The sequence below is a fragment of the Geotrypetes seraphini genome, chromosome 2 (assembly GCF_902459505.1).
Source record: "Geotrypetes seraphini chromosome 2, aGeoSer1.1, whole genome shotgun sequence".
Classification (NCBI taxonomy): Eukaryota; Metazoa; Chordata; class Amphibia; order Gymnophiona; family Dermophiidae; genus Geotrypetes; species Geotrypetes seraphini.
Genome location: NC_047085.1, coordinates 479,044,812 through 479,064,300, shown reverse-complemented (window position 1 = coordinate 479,064,300; position 19,489 = coordinate 479,044,812). Strand labels below are relative to the sequence as shown.

The 19,489-nt window shown below is 44.3% G+C and overlaps 1 protein-coding gene across 3 annotated transcripts in view; it reads left to right on the top strand.

The window, feature by feature from the left end:
• Positions 1–19,489, top strand: part of CTDSPL (CTD small phosphatase like) — a 121,222-nt gene that overhangs the window by 87,652 nt on the left and 14,081 nt on the right. Inside the window, exons 5-7 of one of the 3 annotated variants that reach the window (XM_033931746.1) lie at positions 5,901–5,993; positions 13,853–14,038; positions 19,253–19,349. In XM_033931746.1, coding sequence (XP_033787637.1) covers positions 5,901–5,993; positions 13,853–14,038; positions 19,253–19,349 — 376 coding nt within the window. Of the gene's footprint in view, positions 1–5,900; positions 5,994–13,852; positions 14,039–19,195; positions 19,350–19,489 lie in introns of those variants that run through there. The other 2 variants (XM_033931747.1, XM_033931745.1) reach the window with 2 other exon arrangements.

Sequence of the window (19,489 nt, the reverse complement as noted above, 5' to 3'; positions counted from 1 at the left end):
TGTGCCATCTCTTCCTTCTCTTTCCCCTTCCCCTCCATCCATGTGTGCAGTCTCCTCCTTCTCTTCTTTCCGCTTTCCCTCCATCCATGTGTGCCGTCTCCTCCCCCTCCATATATATGTGCCCTATCCTCCCTCCCCTTCCCCTCCATCCATGTGTGCCGTCTCCTCCTTCTCTTCTTTCCCCTTCCCCTCCATCCATGTGTGCCGTCTCCTCCTCTTCTTTCCGCTTTCCCTCCATCCATGTGTGCCGTCTCTTCCCCCTCCATCTATATGTGCCCTATCCTCCCTCCCCTTCCCCTCCATCCATGTGTGCCCTCTCTTCAATTTGGAGGCAGACCAAGGGTTGACTGGGGGGGACAACTCATTCATACTTTCTTCCCTGACTCTCCCAGGCAATCATGCATTTCTCTTACTCTCTCCCTTCTCATGGTTCAGCATCTTTCAATCCTTAACACACACACTCTCACACACACACTCTCACACACACACACACACACTCTCTCTCCAACATTCCAGTGTCAGCTTCAAAGGAGCCTCTCGCTGCCGGCTCTCTGCAGTGTCTTGCCTACTGGGAACAGGAAGTTGTGCATAGAGAGAGCTTCTAGGGCTGGCAAGAGGCGACGCTGCCTTGAGAGCTGATCCCAGAAGGCTGGAGAACTGCAGTGGTGTTGGTGGGATGGGGGAAAGAGACGCCAAACCACCATGGGGAGGAGGGAAGGGAGTGTGACTTCAGACTGCCAGTAGGGGAACCTGAGCCAAAAATGGGGTTCTTGGCCGCCGAAGCACACCTGCCTATCTTCTGCTCATCTGACAATCCATCTTCCTGGCAGCGATTCAGGCAGGCTCTTTCTGGCCAGTCTCAGGGCCTTCTCTACAGAGAGAAGGCTCCTGGGATTGGCCAGAGAGAGCCTATCTGGTTTGCTGCCAGGAAGAAGATCATGTGTACAAGACACCGGACTTGGGGAAGTCCAGTCAGAACAAGCGGTCAGACTGAGAGAAAGGGGAGATACATTGCAGTGTTCTTCAATGCAAACCCCGCAGGCTGTATCCATTGGCAAAAAAAAAAAAAAGGTCATCTGTACAGGCTGCCCTAAAGGTCCTAGAGGGCTGCCATTGGCTCACGGGCCTTGCAATGAAGAATACTGCTCTAGAGCAGCTGAGCATCTAATAAGCAGTATAGTGCATAAGATATCATTGGTTCAGGAAGTACTTCACTGTCTCTTACCCTTTTAGCATCCTTTTTACTTTTTTCTTACAAACATAAGCATTGATAATATCTGGAGAGTATTCTGTATCTGCTAGGCTATGTCTTGAGTGCATATTTACCTTAGAAATTACTTTTTTCTGTCAGGGTTAGACAACCCTAACTAAGATGCTAATGCATCTGAATATCAGTATCACGGAGCTGCAGGACTATTTATTAAAAAATTTTCTAACTTGCTTAAACCTAAGCGAGTTACAGAATGCAAACACAATCAAAATCAGACACACAAACATTTACAATAACAGCGTCTCATTTAATTCCACCATTTAAAAACTACTTCATAAGTGATGGTAGACGCAACACTGAAGGCATCGGCGCAATGCGCCACGGCCTCAAGGAAAGCAAACAGAATGTTGGGTATCATTAAGAAGGGTATTACGACCAGGACAAAGGAAGTCATCATGCCGCTGTATCGTGCAATGGTACGGCCGCGTCTGGAGTACTGCGTCCAGTACTGGTCACCGTATCTCAAGAAAGACATGGCGGTACTTGAGGGAGTACAAAGAAGAGCAACTAAACTGATAAAGGGAATGGAAAATCTCCCATACACCGAAAGATTGAAGCAGTTGGGACTTTTCTCCCTGGAGAAGCGAAGACTTAGAGGAGACATGATAGAAACCTTCAAGATCCTGAAGGGCATAGAAAAAGTAGACAGGGACAGATTTTTTAAATTAAGGGGCACCACAAGTACAAGGGGGCACTCGGAGAAATTGAAAGGGGACAGGTTTAGAACAAACGCTAGGAAGTTCTTTTTCACTCAGAGGGTGGTGGATACATGGAACGTGCTTCCAGAGGCTGTTGTAGACAAGAAAACATTAAATGGTTTCAAAGAAGGTTTGGATAGATTCTTAGAAGAAAAAGGGATTGAGGGGTATAGATAGGTATAGACCATTGCTCAGGCGATGGGCCACCGCAGGAGCGGACCGCTGGGCAGGATGGACCTATGGTCTGCCTCAGCGGAGGCAACTTCTTATGTTCTTAGTACTGTGGTATTCAGGAGCACCCATATTTCACATCTACTGCTGTATCTTAAGAAAGAATTAAATAATGTTACTTATTTGATGTGCTTATATCTTAACCTCCTTGACCATCTAGCCACTCTTATAGTACCAAATAGTGCATCAAAAATTATTTGATTATTCAGCTGCATATTGAAATCTCATACATATATCTTCCTTCAGTCTTACTTGGGTTCAATAGAACAATAATAGTTCTAAGTCCTATGACATTCTAGAGCTTAGAGCCTATTTCCACAAAGCCAGAATTTCTCTCTACATTTTTTTTTTTTTAATACTTCAGTTTCATGATTAATAGTTTTGTCATCTTCGCGTCATGAGTATCTTTGGTATCTTCAGGTTACTTCAGCACACCATTGCTCCAAATGTATTCATTTTAAGACTCAAGTTTCTCAAGATTGTGCTGTCAGTGGAACAAGGATGCTACATATAAAATTATTTTTGTGACACCCTAGGTATCAGTATCTCAAGGTTATTGTGGAAACAAAAAAAAATTCAGCAGCCTCTGAAGACCTCAAAGCAATTAAATCTGCTTGTTTTCCCTTAGTGTCAGATCCTATCCTATTTTAACTGAATTTATTCTTGCTGCCCTATTGCCAATGACTTCTGCTTGTGCCATGCTTTTTGAATTCCAGTAGTTTTTGTGGCCCATCTTCACTTGGAATCAGTTGCATGCTATTCTACAACTTTTCACCATGTCAGAATGTACATAAATAAATTCTGCTATATATACTACAAAAGATTACTGAATATAATTTATTTTGTAAATAATGTGACAAAAACACTCTAAAATGGAAACTCAAGTAGTTGGAATATTCTGAATTTGGTATGACAAATCCTTCACACACTGGTTGGTTATTTTCTTAATTCCTAAAATACCTCAATTTTTACAACTTGATGAAAAAGTGCCCTTTTCTGAGTTACTCTCTCTCTCTGCTTTAACACAGGTACATACTTAAATTGTAAGTCCTCTGAGAACAGGAAAATACCTTCTGTACATGAATGTAACACAGAGGATCTAGAATCAGAAAATAATATTAAATATTGAACTAGGCCAGTACTGGGCAGACTTGCACGGTCTGTGTCTGTGTATGGCCGTTTGGTGGAGGATGGGCAGGGGAGGGCTTCAATGGCTGGGAGGGTGTAGATGGGCTGGAGTAAGTCTTAAGAGATTTTGGCAGTTGGAACCCAAGCACAGTACCGGATAAAGCTTTGGATTCTTGCCCAGAAATAGCTAAGAAGAAAAATTTATAAAAAATTTAATTAAAAAAATTTAAATTGAATCAGGTTGGGCAGACTGGATGGACCATTCGGGTCTTTATCTGCCGTCATCTACTATGTAACTCGCTGTGAGTTTCTACTGGCAAAAAAAAAAAGTGTGGATGAAACTTAAATCCATTTCAAGAGTTTCATATTGCTTTTGTGTTGGTCTTTTTCTCTGATTTAGCTAGATTGTGAGCTCCAAGGAGCAGGGTCTCTTTCTACAAAGCACTGTGTATGCCTTTTGCTACTGTACAAATTTAGTTTTCAGATGCACCTTAGCAAATGTCTAAAGAGAGAAATAAAAAGTTAGAAAAAAGGTATCATTCCTTGAAATGCAACATACTGTATGTAAAGTATATACTCTAATAAGAGTGCAAAGAGATTTCTTATGGTATATATAAAGGCGAAGACACAAGTTCAGGATATTAGATTCATTGAAATATGCATATACATCCACTAACCCCTCTTTTACTAAGGCGCATTAGCCGAGTTAGCGCGCCTATTATATTCTATGGATGCGTTAGCATTTAGCGTACGCTAAATCAGTTAGCATGCCTTAGTAAAAGGACCCCTAAGTATGGGGGCTATAACAAAGTATCTACATGGCATAAGATGCAGAAAAGCAGATGCTGTTGCTTCAGTGCAAAAATTGTCATATTTATCACCAGATTTAGTAGGGCCAACATAAAAGATAGCATAACTTACTAAGATTTCCTGTTGCACAGGTTTTTACTGTTTTCATTGAGAAACTACAGGTGTTAAACTGGAGCTAGTTTTGCATTTAATTGAACTTGAAAGAAAAAGGTTACTATATCTTTGGCATAGTATTTAGTATATTTTTGTCCCGATTTGGGAGATGAATAATGTAGTCTGTATATTAGGAGTGGCCTAGTAGTAGAACTGCTGCCTCAGCACCCTGAGGTTGTGGGATCGAATCCCAGCACTGCTCCTTATGACCCTGGGCATGTCACTTAACCCTCCATTTGCCCACAGCTTTGAATGTGTAGCCACAAAAAAGCGGTATACAAGTCACACTTCCCCCCTCCCCATTCGCGGTTTCGGCAATCGCGATTTCACATATTTGCGATTTTTGGGGGAGGGGGAAAAAAAGAAAAAAAAAACCCACAGTTTAGCCTTCCCCCCAGCGTCCCGGCCTTACCTGGTGGTCTAGCGGGCTTTCGGGGCAGGAGAGATCTTCCTACACTCCTGCCCCCTGTAGATTGCCAATAGGCAATGGCTGTGGGGAGTTCCCGTCGTAGTCTCGAGAGACTACGGGAATTCACGGCAGCTATTTCCTATTGGCGATCTGCACAGGGCAGGAGCGTAGGAAGATCGCTCCTGCCCCGAAAACCTGCTAGATAGACCACCAGGTAAGGCCGGGATGCCGGGGGGAAGGCAGGAGGGAGGCGGGGTATGTCAGAGCTGGAACTAAAAGATATTCGTGGTATTTCACCATTCGCGGTCCGGCTCTGCCCCTATCCTCCGCGAATTCGGAGGGAGAAGTGTAGTTCATTTTATGTATAGTGTTCCAGAAGTGCAGAGTAAGAATATCTATATAAAACCCTTTTATTTCAGAGCTTAAAAAACTTGAAATCTCTTCTTCCCCCCCCACTTTGCAGATCAGTTAGCTTTACTGGGATGGAAAAGATTGTAGCCCTGGGTGATTAAACTTTAAAATTGTTGTTGCCTGCCTTTGCTACAGCAAAGACGGAAAAAGAAATGGAGAAACATAAACAAAAAAGCATAATGAGCAACAAATGCCAAATTATAAGCTAACCCTGCCCTCCCTCCTTAGCCAGATTTATCTGACCACCTCCTAAAAGCTTGCATACAAACTATTTTGGAATTTAAAGACACAAGGTACTTTGTGTACAAATAGGGATAATGAACCCTTAATGTCAACAAGGTAGGAAGCATCTTGGATTAACGTTTAATCCACAATATGGTATTTTAGCAGTATTTTAACTCACTCCCTTCTAGCCTAGCCATTGCAGCGCGACAGTCCTCTGAAAGGAATGGACTGCAGTACCTCCAGAACTCCGCACAAACATCCTTTTGAGCAATCCAGAAGTTTATCTGTTGCAGAATGGGTTGAGACTCCCTCCGCATGGGTACTGTGAGTGCTGCCTCCACAGTGTCTCTAGGCCCAGTCAGTTCGAGGACAGAAGCTGGGCTTAGGAATTGAATGTGAGTCTCCTGCACAGCAATAACTACATATTTTTAATGCTACAAAAAGTAGTTTTGTTTGCTTACCTCGTTAAGTGTTCTAGGGAGAAAAAAAAAAATAAATGAAGTATGGGAGGGGCAGTCTTGATGTCTTATCATTTTAAAATGATTAAAGGTTAATCTTTTTCCAGGTTTATGTGTTAAAACGACCATATGTGGATGAATTTCTCCAGAAGATGGGGGAACTTTTTGAATGCGTGCTCTTCACAGCCAGCCTAGCCAAGGTGTGTCTTATTACATATGTTTCTTACCCTTAAAATGTGATAGTGCAAATTAACCTTTTGAATTTGTTTGGTTTTTTTTCCCCCTATGGACAAATATTTTACTCAGTTGGTATTGTCTTAATTTCTTTCCCCTCTTCTTTGTCTTCTGCTGTTTGCTTTGTCTGCTGGTGTGTGGGTAAGTGTTCCCATGGCAACAGTATCACATATGGGCCTTGCTCGTAATGTAGCCTCATGATGTTGTGAAAGGCTTTCAGGTTGCCATGGATATAGTGGAGAAATTGAACAGGCATTGCTTAAAGCTGTTTAATAATAAAATAAAAATAATAATAATAATAATTGATTAAAAAGGGCATAAAATAAATTTATTTATCTTATTAGTGTGTGAAATAATTGTGGCATAAATAAAAATGCCAATATATAAATCAGTAAGGAGCCTCCAGTTTTAAAAACAGCAATTTTATAAATGGATTTAGCTTGAATTGCCAACTGTTGTCTAAGTAAATGAATTATTTTGTGCCCTTATTGAGTTTTTGTAGTGATCCTTCTGTATCAATAGAATATTAAGTCTTGTTTTATATATTCTTTTAACTTTTTCTTTCAAAGATGAATTAATTATAACAGTGATGCCAGGTTACCCAGTTTTGGCCAGTCCTGAGTTTGAACTTTTATCCCAAAGCAGAGAGGGATTTTGTAGTGCTTGATCCTGTCCATTGAAGATAGTATTACAAGTCCCCTAGTGCACCAGAATGGGGTAGTCTGAAATTCAGGACTGTCTCAAAATCTTCAGCATGGAACTGGATAACTTGATCATCTAGGTCAGGGGTCCTCAAACTATGGCCCTTGGGCCAGATACAGCCCTCCAAGGTCATTTACCCAGCCCCCAATCAAGTGTTTACTGCTCATGTTCCTAACCATTGCTGACCTGCTCCATTGTGGCTTTCTCACTATAGCACTCTTCAGTTCTCACTGCTCCTTACTGTGTGTCGCCAGTAACCCCCTCATGTGAGCTAGACGGCCAGACACACAGCGCTGACGTCACACTTCCATGTCGCATGACCTATCTGCTGAGCATGTGGGCTGGTGTGCACAGCCGTGTTGCCACTGGGAGGGTTTTTTGGAAGTTCGGTAAGGCTGGTTAGTGAGTTGCCAGATATTTGGAAAACTTTATTGCAGGGGCTTAGTAGTACTTCACTGAATGTTCCAAACTTCAGTATGCTATTTCAGCTCTTTTTGTGAATTCCAAACCTCATGCTGGTGCTCCAATAGCTTTTCTCTGTGCGTTCCAAGACTCATTCTGGCATTACCATCTACTTCTTTCTGCAGGTGTTTTAGAGTACTTTGTTGTGATCCTCCATGACCATGTTAGTTTTTTTGCTGCAGCCCCGGAGGGATGCAGTCACGTGATGTGCTGGGGCCTAGGACATGTTGGTTACAATTGTTCTTCATGTTAAATATTGTATTGTTCTTTCATGTTTTGTTTTGCTTTTTTTGCACTACAAATAAGATATGTGCAGTGTTCATGGGAATTTGTTCATGGTTTTTTTTTTCCAAACTATAGTCCGTCCCTCAACAGTCTGAGGGACCGTAAACTGGCCCCCCTGTTTAAAAACTTTGAGGACCCCTGATCTAGGTTATAAAGAAATGTCAGTAGCATTGTAGTAGTAGTAGATACCTTTCTATGCATGTAACCTCAAGAGTTCAGTTTAGCAATAATTTCCTTCCTATTGGTGAACATGAAGTGCTGAAACAGAAATACAACTTTGGCTACCATAATAAGTATTAAAGGAAGGAGATTTATGACCTTAACTCTGCTATATTATATTCTAAGGACTTGTGAAGAAAGGAAAGTGAAAGTACAAAAGATGGTTTATAAACAAAAATTAAAAAATAAGTGGTATTAAACAGGCACAGCATTTGGGTAGAACATACCCTGTGCATCAGTACCTGACTAACCTATTATGTGAATGTTCTGTACAGTTAAATTATTCTTGTCCAAAAAAAATACAAAGATCATTATTGCTGGCTGCAACTCTTAATAATGGTTAAAAATAAAATCTTATAGCAGTCGAGTGATGTCCATGAACTTTTGAATGTACATTTCAGTCCATGGTACCTCACTGCATGGCTTGTAAGGCCTGATTTGAGTTTCTCAATATACCCGTAAGCACATTTTAGGGCCAAAACCTTTATAAAGTCAGTTCATTTGTCCCTGTGGTAAAAAATGCTTGCTTTTCTATAAGTCTGAAAATGTATTAATTTTGAAAGATGTGAAACCCTTTGCCAACAAGAATGATTACAAATATACTTCATCCTTTCTTTTGTCTGCCTCAAATGCATGTGTGCATTGCCCTCATTTGTGCAATTTTTATTAACCTATTTTCCACTGCAAATAAATATTTCTTGAAGTACCCCATAGTCTTTAGATTTTTATTTATTGGATCTTGAGGTTTAAGTCTTGTCTAAAAAAAACATCTAAGATTACAAAAAAATTATAATCTATTGCAAATTTGCTAACCTGCCTTTTCTCATATCAGGTCAAGGCAGCATACATGTTAAAATGGCAAGTGGTAAAAAGAATGCCAATATATTGACAGTAAAGAGTATCATTCAATTAACAATTTTGATACCTTAAAACTAGCTTCAAGAGAGAAGGCTAAAATAAAACAACAAAAACGTCACAATCTTGTGACAAGGATGGTGCCCCAATCAGCTGGGCATTGCACAGGCATGGCTTAAAGTGAGTTTTTAAGAGTGTTCTGAACTTTTTATAAGAGAATTCTGACTGAAGATAGAGAGGGAGGTAATTCTATTCTGATGGTGCCAAGAAATAAAAAGCATCATGCAGTGTTGATTCTAGCCGAGCGGTGAAAGGACTTTGTAAAACTAAATGGTGATCATTAACCCTTTCAGGACCAAGGGACATATTTTGTCCCATAACTTTAAAATCCTATAAATTTTGATTGGGATAGTCTACAGTTCTAAATTTGATATGTACGGATTCCATATGATACTGCCTTTATGTAAACAAACTGGTTCCGACATTCATTCATTAGCGTCGTTGCCAGATTGACGAGAAGATTCACTTGCCACACTGTCCATAAGCCAGAAGTGTGATTTTTTTTTAAAAAAATAATGATATTTCACAAAAAAAATCAATTTTTTGGCATCTGCAAGCCCTTTTTACCATAAAAATGTCGTCAAAACCACAAAAATTGGCCTACGATCCTTATGGTCCTGAAAGGGTTAAGTAAACAAAGAATAGGGGCAGGAACATATGGAATTGTTAAGTTTGCTAGCTGGAATGGAGTCCCATTATGAAGTCCTTTAAAAGTAGGGATAGCAATCTTGAACTTAATATGAAAGACTATAGCTAAACCAACGTAGACAAATCAATAGTGGTGTGACATGATCCTGCTTAATATGTCTTCAGGTACACCTATGTGGTGCCTCTTTCTAGCCCAGCGGGGGAGGAAGCAACCCTAGAGACCTGGGGAGGAACTGTATCTCAGCATTCTGACCTAGAACCTGGCCATACATCCGATAGATTGTGGAAGGCGCAAACTTGAGCATCGCAGGAGTGTTTTACTGAGTTAGACTTCTTGGAGGAGAGATCCCTTGACCTGCCTTCATATTCCTCTCCAGAGTGGAGATACGAAGTAATGTTGGTGTGCAGTGTATTTAACAATCATAGAAGTCTGTGCGGTGGCTCAACACACACGTGTCTCAGCCAATATGGCCTGCCTCAGGAGCCTTTTTCAGAATAATCAATTGCTTGAGTGACGTTGCCTATTATGATTGAAACACCTCATTCAAGTATTATGAAATCTTAGCATGGCTTCTAGTTCATTGTAATTGATTGGTGGCCAGTGTTCATTGTAACTGATTGGTAGGCAGTGTGCTCAAGTTTGCATACTCTCCCACTGGAGAAACTTCGGCAGATAACCATAAAGCAGGAGTGTCACAAGGGCCACTCTTGATACTTTGATATGGGGTCCAGACTTTCCACCATAGGTATCGGCATGCTCAAACTCATGATTGCATGTCTCTAACTTGAAACAGTTAAGGAAAAGTTGGCAGATGTCCCTTGCCATAGAGACAACCTTTTGGGGACAAAGTGGAGGAGGTAGTAAACCTCATCAAAAAGAGAACTGTTACTATCTCTCGGCCCACTCCTTCTGTAGCCTCCATTTCTCAGAGGTTTTTGCACAGGCATAGGTTCACTTCTTCATCCCATCCACAGCAATAGGCCCAGCCTTTGCATTCCCATTCTCGGCAGAAGAGGCCCCAAAAGTCCCAACCAGCTACCAAGTCTAAGCAAGGGATTAGCTTTTGACTGACTCCAGCAGTGCATAGCTAGCATCAAAGTGCCCATTCAGAGTTTCCTGTCAGTAGGAGGGAGTTTGAATTTTTTCCAAGAAAAGTGGCCCCTTGTAACCTCAAACTGGTGAATCCTTTAAATCAGGGATCCCAAAGTCCCTCCTTGAGGGCAGCAATCCAGTTGGGTTTTCAGGATTTCCCCAATGAATATGCATTGAAAGCAGTGCATGCACATAGATATCATGTATATTCATTGGGGAAATCCTGAAAACCCGACGATTGCAGCCCTCAAGGAGGGACTTTGAGACCCCTGCTTTAAATAGTCTGAGAGGTTTGAATACTCTTAGCATCAAATTCTTCAAAACTGTCCACTAAGAGCAGCGGTCTCAAACACGCGGGCCCCCAGGGACTATTTTGCAGCCCGCGATCTGTCCTCTCCACTTCATAAGTTTTCCGATTGTGGAAAGGACAATCGCGTACAGACCGCGACTGCTGTAATTGGACTTGTAGAAGTCTCTCTGGAGGGAATGTCGGCAAATGGCTCGCGGCTTGCCTAAAGCAGGGGTCCCCAAACTGCTTCCCTTCCCGTCTCACTGCCCTCCCCCAAGCCACTGCAATCGGGGAACAGGCCAGCGCCGAGGTCTTAGCTCTCCCTACTTATCTTACCCAGCTCGGAGCCGACCAATTTTCGCCAACCGACGTCAATTCTAACGTCGGGGAGGAAGTTCCGGGCCAGCCATTTCTTTAATAAGACATTAACTATTTTTTCTGCGGCCCTCCAAGTACCTACAAATCCAAAATGTGGCCCCACTAAGGATTTGAGTTTGAGACCATTGACTAAGAGCAACAAAATAAAGCTTTCTAAACCAGGAAGTGCTCACAGAGGAATTGTCAAACCTCTTCCACCAAGGGAAGAAGGGAAGGGATTCTATTCCAAGTACTTCTTCGTCTTCAAAAAGATGGGGGATTATGTCCCATTCTAGACCTAAGAGCCCTGGACAATTATCCGGTGAAAGAAAAGATTGGGATGATTTCCGTGGACACCTTTCTTCCCATGATTCAGGAAAGTGATTGGCTTTGCTTTCTGAACTTAAAGAATGCTTACACCCACCTCCAGATATATCCAAGTCATTTTGAGTAGGGAAACACCACTACCAGTAACGTGCCTTCTTTTGGCCTTGCGTCCGTGCCCAGAGTTCTCACAAAATCCTTGGCAGTAAACACAGAATCACTTGCAAATTGGGATCCTTACCTGGACAATTTAAAGAGCATATGAAAGGAGAGTGCTTAAGAATCAATGTAAAGAACTGTACAGATGTTGGAGCTGCTAGGGTTTGTGATCAACTTCCCTGAGTTCTACCTGCTCCCAGTACAACAGCTGAAATGCATTAGACACCTAGATATGGTTCAGTCTTGAGCCTGCCTACCTCAGGTATGGCTGGACACTCTAATTTCCATCAAGTCCAGCAAGTCTCAGCTGTGCTACCTCATCTGGAGTATTTTGTTCAATTCTGGTCTCCTTATCTCAAGAAAAATATAGACGCACTAGAAAAGGTTTAAAGAAGAGCAACCAAGATGATAATGAGGATGGAACTCCTCTCATATGAGGAAAGACTAAAAAGGTTAAGGCTTTTTAGCTTGGAAAAGAGATGGCTGAGGGGAGATATGATTGAAGTCTACAAAATCCTGAGTGGAGTAGAACAGGTACAAGTAGATCGATTTTTCACTCCATCAAGAATTACAAAGACTAGGGGACACTCGATGAAGTTATAGGGAAATACTTTTAAAGCCAATAGGAGGAAATTTTTTTTCACTCAGAGAATAGTTTAGCTCTGGAACGCGTTGCCAGAGATTTTGATAAGAGTGGATAGCATAGCTGGTTTTAAGAAAGGATTAGACAAGTTCCTGGAGGAAAAGTCTGTGGTCTGTTATTGAGAAAGACATGGGGGAAGCCACTGCTTGCCCTGGATCAGTAGTATGGAATGTTGCTACTCCTTGGGTTTTGACCTGGATTGTCCACCTTGAGTACGCGCTACTGGGCTTGATGGACCATTGGTCTGACCCAGTAAGGCTATTCTTATGTTCATATGGCCTGAACAGTACAAGTCACACCCATGGCTCACCTCCATTTGTGTGATGCCCATGTGATGGCAGGCTATGGGGAATCTAGTGAATGTCATAACACATTCCCAAGCTAGCTAATGCTACTCTGGAGGACAATTTGACTCAGAGACTCCCATTCCAAATTCCTTTTCTACAGAAGTGTCAGAGTTCCATCTTAACCTGTTAGCTATTCTTCCAACATTTTTCCTAAAACCTCATGCCCATCAGTGAAAGCATACTGCACACCTTGGATTGCAAGCAATCATTGACTGCCTACCTAAAACGGACTAAAGTCCATCAACAGTCCACCCAGATTTTGGGGTTGTTTTTTTTTACCCAAACAGGATGGGGCCAGCCATTGTTAAACACACTTTATCCAATTAGCTAGCTAGCTTTATCAAATTATGCCCAAGCTGGACCTGTCTCTAGAGAGTCATGTTGAGGTTCAGTGTCGGAGCTGTAGTGGCATCAGCAACCCACTTGAGGTCAGCTTCCACAGAAGAGATTTGTAGAGCTGTAACACATTTATATCGCATTACTTCTTTGAGTAGAATACCTGATGCACCAACTGGTTTGGTCAGATAGTTCTGCAGAATTTGGAGTTTAGAATCTACCTCCACCCTCCTACGCATATTCTTTTCTGTTCCAGGCTGCACCTTCACAAACTAGTCTATTTTTATTGGTGTTATTGATTCTGAGTGGTTTTACCATTGCAAGTCTCTATTGACTTTGTTGGTGGTGAGCCTGGTAGCTTGTTTTGAAAGAAAGCAAAACTACTCGCTTGTAGCAGATATTATCTGAATATAGCAGGGCAAGTATTCTTTCATACCCTCCCACCTCCCCTAAGAGTTTGCATTTTTTGTTTTTTTTTAACCAACTGCAAGTCCCACATGACTTGGACAGGCAGGAAGGCACTTGTACATGCATAATGGAGGTGTCACCTACATGTGATTTTTCCTTGGAGAACACCTGATACAGGTGAGTAGCTTAGCTTTTCCTGCTGTCATACTGTCTGTACAACAGAAGACTAAAGGAATTTTTGTGCTGTAGTGGAGCCATTTGTACTGCAACAAGCTTTTTTTAAAAAAATTTCTCTAGGGGGAAAAATGAAAAAGCTTAGTAAATCTGGCTTCTAATTTCTTACTCAAATATTTCTTTAAAATCATTTGAGTCAACATGGAAAAATTATTCTTATTATAACTTTAGAATGCATTTTATTATCACAAAACCAAACCAAAATTAAAACAGTCATTATCCAGCCATCAAATATGTGACACAATTTAAAGTAAACTGGTAATGCCAAATAACTTTAAAAGATCTACAGGTTTTGAATGAGGAGAAAAGAAAAGTTGAATTTTCATATTCATATTGAAATGTGACTTTTAGTGCGTTTGATTTTGTTTCCATTTTTAAGTCATTCTTTTAACAAATGTCTGAAGTATGCAGACCCAGTGGCAGACTTGCTGGATCAGTGGGGCGTGTTCAAGGCAAGACTCTTCAGAGAATCCTGTGTTTTCCACAGAGGAAATTATGTGAAGGATCTTAGTCGACTAGGACGAGAACTTAACAAAGTCATCATAGTAGACAACTCGCCAGCATCTTATATTTTCCATCCTGAAAATGCAGTAAGTTGTAGAATGGAAAGTCTAGTTTCTGTATGCATGAAAATAGATTTATTGATTGAAGTGTGTTGATATCATAACTCTGAAAAGCAAACCCATTTGACAGTATTTATCCCAGGACAAGCAGGCAGCATATTCTTAACGCATGGGTGACGTCACCGACGGAGCCCCGGTACGGACATTTTTCACTAGAAAGTTCTAGTTGGCCGCACCGCGCATGCGCGAGTGCCTTCCCGCCCGACGGAGGAGTGCACGGTCCCCAGTTTCTTAGTTTCCGCGGAGCGAAGAAGATGCATGTGGTTTCAACGGCCGTTGAAAACTTCCTTTTTGCCTTCCCGCTCGCGTTATTTTCTTGTTTTTTCTCTTTTTCCCTTCGGGTTTCTTTTTCCGTTCTAAATAGTAAAAAAAACAAAACAAAACTTTGTTTTTTCTTTATTTTTCAGGCCGGCCCCAGGCTCCACCTGCTCGTCCTTATAGACCACAGTCCTCTTACCAGCGCAGGTTCTCGGCCAGGCCTCTCAACCCACCCCAACAGCAGCCTCGCAGACCTCGTCAACAACAACACACTCAGGCTCACTCTCAATCTCACCAACCTGCCAAGCCTCTTCCTCCGTCAAAACCATCTCAGCCCTTTTGACTCCTTTCTCCAGGGCATAGCCAGTCTTCCACCATCATTACCTCTTCCTCAGCCAATCGGAGGACGTCTCCAACTCTTCCTCAACCGTTGGGAGGTCATCACATCAGACCTGTGGGTCCTCAACATCATCCGCCACGGCTACTCTCTCAACTTCCAGACTCTTCCACCAGACAACCCTCCTATAGAGTCTGCGTCCCACTCCTCCCAGTCCCTTCTCCTCCTAAGGGAGGTCCAATCCCTCCTTCTCCTCAATGCCATCGAAGAGGTTCCCACAGACCAAAGGGGTCAGGGATTCTACTCCCGCTACTTCCTGGTTTCCAAGAAGACAGGAGACCTTCGTCCCATCCTCGATCTCCGGGACCTCAACAAGTGTCTGGTCAAGGAAAAGTTCAGAATGCTCTCCCTGGCCACGCTTTATCCTCTTCTTTCTCAACACGACTGGCTATGTTCCCTGGACCTCAAAGAGGCCTACACTCACATTCCAATCCATCTGAATTCACGTCGCTACCTCCGATTTCAGATACAGCACCGCCACTATCAGTACAAGGTGCTACCCTTTGGCCTCGCATCATCGCCCAGGGTGTTCACCAAGTGCCTTATTGTGGTGGCGGCCTTTCTCAGGTCTCACAACCTCCAGGTGTTCTCCTACTTGGACGATTGGTTGGTAAAAGCACCTACGTCTCCACTTGTGCTACAAGCCACTCAGTACACCATCTCCTTCCTCCATCTCCTGGGGTTCGAGATCAACTACCCCAAGTTACATCTGCTTCCCACACAGCGACTTCAGTTCATTGGAGCCGTTCTCGACACCACTCTCATGAGGGCGTTTCTCCTCTCCGACCGCCAACGGACCCTGCTCCACCTCTGCCGCCAGGTGCTCCTTCATCACTCCATTCCAGCTCGGCAGATGATGGTCCTCCTGGGCCACATGGCCTCGACGGTCCATGTGCTTCCTCTGGCGCGACTCCACCTCAGGATACCTCAATGGACTCTAGCCAATCAATGGTCACAGACCACCGATCCTCTTTCTCATCCCATCTCTGTGACATCGTCTCTTCAGCAATCTCTTCACTGGTGGTTGAACTCATCCAATCTTTCCAGGGGTCTACTCTTTCATCTACCCCCTCACTCCATGATCATAACCACAGATGCCTCCCCCTATGCATGGGGAGCTCACCTGGGAGAACTTCGCACTCAGGGACTCTGGACCCCTCAGGAGCGTCAACATCACATCAATTTCCTGGAACTCAGGGCCATGTTCTATGCCCTCAAGGCCTTCCAGCACCTTCTCTACCCTCAGGTTCTTCTCCTGTGCACAGACAACCAAGTCGCCATGTACTACATAAACAAGCAAGGCAGCACCGGATCTACCCTCCTCTGTCAGGAGGCCATCCGTATCTGGACCTGGGCCATGGCCCGCAGTCTCTTCCTCAAGGCTGTCTATATCCAGGGCGAACTGAACTCCCTGGCCGACGATCTCAGCCGCATCCTTCAACCTCACGAGTGGACTCTGGATCCCCCCACACTCCGCTCCATCTTTGCTCAGTGGGGCACCTCTCAGGTGGACCTCTTTGCAGCTCCTCACAACCATCAGCTGCCCCAGTTCTGTTCCAGACTCTTCTCTCCTCATCGTCTGGCCCCGGATGCATTCCTGCTCGACTGGACGGATCGGTTCCTCTATGCCTTTCCTCCACTACCTCTGATGTTGCGGACGTTATTCAAACTCTGCAGGGACAAAGCCACCATGATTCTCATCGCCCCTCGGTGGCCTCGCCAACACTGGTTCTCCCTCCTACTCCAGCTCAGCTCCAGGGAGCCCATTCCTCTTCCTGTGTTTCCTACTCTACTTACACAGCAGCATCAGTCTCTACTGCATCCCAATCTGTCCTCGCTCCACCTGACAGCTTGGTTTCTCTCGGGCTGACCTCTCCAGAGAATCTCTCTCAGCCTGTCCGTCGTATCCTGGATGCCTCAAGGAAACCGGCCACCCTCCAATGTTACCATCAGAAGTGGACCCGGTTCTCCTCTTGGTGTCTGCTTCATCACCACGATCCCACCTCATTGGCGGTGGAAACCGTACTGGACTATTTGCTCTCTCTCTCCGACGCTGGCCTCAAGTCGACCTCAATCAGAGTCCACCTCAGTGCCATCACTGCGTTCCATGAGCCTATCCTCGGAAAACCTCTTACGGCTCATCCCCTGGTTTCCTGGTTCATGAGAGGCCTCTTCAATGTCAAACCACCTCTGAAGCCTCCTCCAGTCGTCTGGGACCTGAATGTGGTTTTATCAGCACTCATGAAACCTCCGTTTGAGCCTCTTGCCACAACTTCACTCAAATTTCTTACATGGAAGGTGCTTTTCCTCATTGCCATCACCTCTGCCAGGAGGGTTAGTGAGCTGCATGCACTAGTTGCCGACCCACCTTTCACTGTTTTTCACCATGACAAGGTGGTTCTGCGTACCCATCCTAAATTCCTTCCCAAGGTGGTCTCGGACTTTCATCTCAACCAGTCCATTGTGTTGCCTGTCTTTTTCCCTAAGCCCCATTCTCATCCTGGGGAACAGGTGTTGCACATGCTGGACTGTAAGCGTGCCCTTGCTTACTACCTTAACCATACCAGGGCTCACCGCTCATCTCCTCAGCTCCTTTTGTCCTTCTTCCCTAACCGTCTAGGTCGTCCTGTCTCCAAACGGACGCTTTCCAACTGGCTTGCTGCCTGCATTGAGTTCTGTTATGCTCGGGCCAGTCTCTCACTGGAAGGTGCTGTCACGGCCCACAGGGTCAGAGCTATGGCTGCTTCTGTGGCTTTCCTCCGTTCCACGCCCATCGAGGAAATCTGCAAGGCTGCCACTTGGTCCTCAGTTCACACATTCACTACTCACTACTGTCTGGATACCTTCTCCAGACGGGATGGGCACTTCGGCCAATCTGTATTACACAATTTATTTTCCTAATGGCCAACCATCCCTCCTCCCTCTCTGTTAGCTTGGAGGTCACCCATGCGTTAAGAATATGCTGCCTGCTTGTCCTGGGATAAAGCACAGTTACTTACCGTAACAGGTGTTATCCAGGGACAGCAGGCAGATATTCTTACGACCCACCCACCTCCCCGGGTTGGCTTCTTAGCTGGCTTATCTTAACTGGGGACCACGCACTCCTCCGTCGGGCGGGAAGGCACTCGCGCATGCGCGGTGCGGCCAACTAGAACTTTCTAGTGAAAAATGTCCGTACCGGGGCTCCGTCGGTGACGTCACCCATGCGTTAAGAATATCTGCCTGCTGTCCCTGGATAACACCTGTTACGGTAAGTAACTGTGCTATTTGTATTGATAACTGTATTATGTATGGTACATCTTTTTTGCACTCTTTATTTTTGATGAAATATATGTTCCAGGTTAAAGTAACCATATTTCCATTGGCTATAATAAAGGGATTATTTTATTAAAGTGCATTGACACATTAACCGCATAGAAGCTAACAGCTACTACACATTAATTTGTCCACTAATTCACCCAATAACTGCATATTGTGTTAAGGACAGGAACTAGGCGGGTAATGGGCGTATAGGCTGTTCCATTTTCCCACATCAACAGGAAGTGCTAAGTGCATTTGCGCAAATTGCAACTTGGTTCTACATGCAATAATATACAAGTCTATACATTAATTCCCAAGGATTACTCTGGAGCCTAGCACCTCTTAACTTAATCCTATGCCCTCTCATTGCAGCATTTCCTTTCAAATGAAAGAGACTCGACTCACGCTACGTAGGTATTTAAACGTCTGCCAATGTTCGCCAGCAGGAGAGATGCCCAATCTCTCCTGCCACGATCCCCTGAACCCTCCCCAATGATCAGTGGCAGGAGGGATGACCAGTCCCTCCCCCCCCACCCCCAGAAAGTTTGCCACCCTCACCAGGACCCCCTACATGGATCCCCCTCTAATCTTGTTTCGTTGGCCGGCCAGACAGCCCCTGCTTGCGTCCGGCCGGTAAGCCCGCCTTCGAAGGAATGGCAGGCCTGCCTCTTCCCAGTGCATCTTGGGATGCATTGGGGAGGGACCTAAGGGCCTGATTGGCCCAGGCGCTTAAGGCAGGCAGTGGTCGGCCAACGAAACAAGGTTAGAGGTGGGGTCCGGGTGGGGGGTTCAGGGAGTGGGGGTAACCTTTTGGGGGCTGGGGGTGAGCTTTAGGGGAGTGGAGGGGTGTCAGCAGGGAGGGATTAGGCATCCCTCCTGCCAGGGAACATTGGAGGAGGTGGGGAGGTGTCAGCAGGAGGGACTGGGCATCCCTCCTGCTGCCAATCTTTGGGGAGGGTTCGGGGGATCGTCGTAGGAGAGATTGGTATCTCTCCTGCCGCTGATCATTGGGGAGGGTTTGGGGGATCGCGACAGGAGAGATTGGGCATCTCTCCTGCCGGAGAACATTGGGGGAGGGTTCGGAGGATCGCAGCAGGAGAGATTGGGCATCAAATCATGTTGGTCCCAGACTCTGATTTCTGTTTGTTTTCTGTTAACTCACTCACCAGGGTCTCCTGCCCATTTGATGTTTTCTTCATTCTCTGTGCTCACCATTCATTTTCCAGCTCTGTATCTTCCCTTCCATTGACAAAAACGAAAAAGGAAACAAAAAACAAAATGAAAATGCCTTTAAACCTCGAAGGTACTCAGAATCAATATATGGTAAGAAAGTGACCAAACCAGGGCAACAACCCCTGTAAGGGCTTTCAAAGAGTATCATTGCACCATCCTCAAATGGTAGAAAGGTATTTAAATTTTGGTGAATATCTTTTTATACCTTTTTTCTATTAAGTGTCCATTTA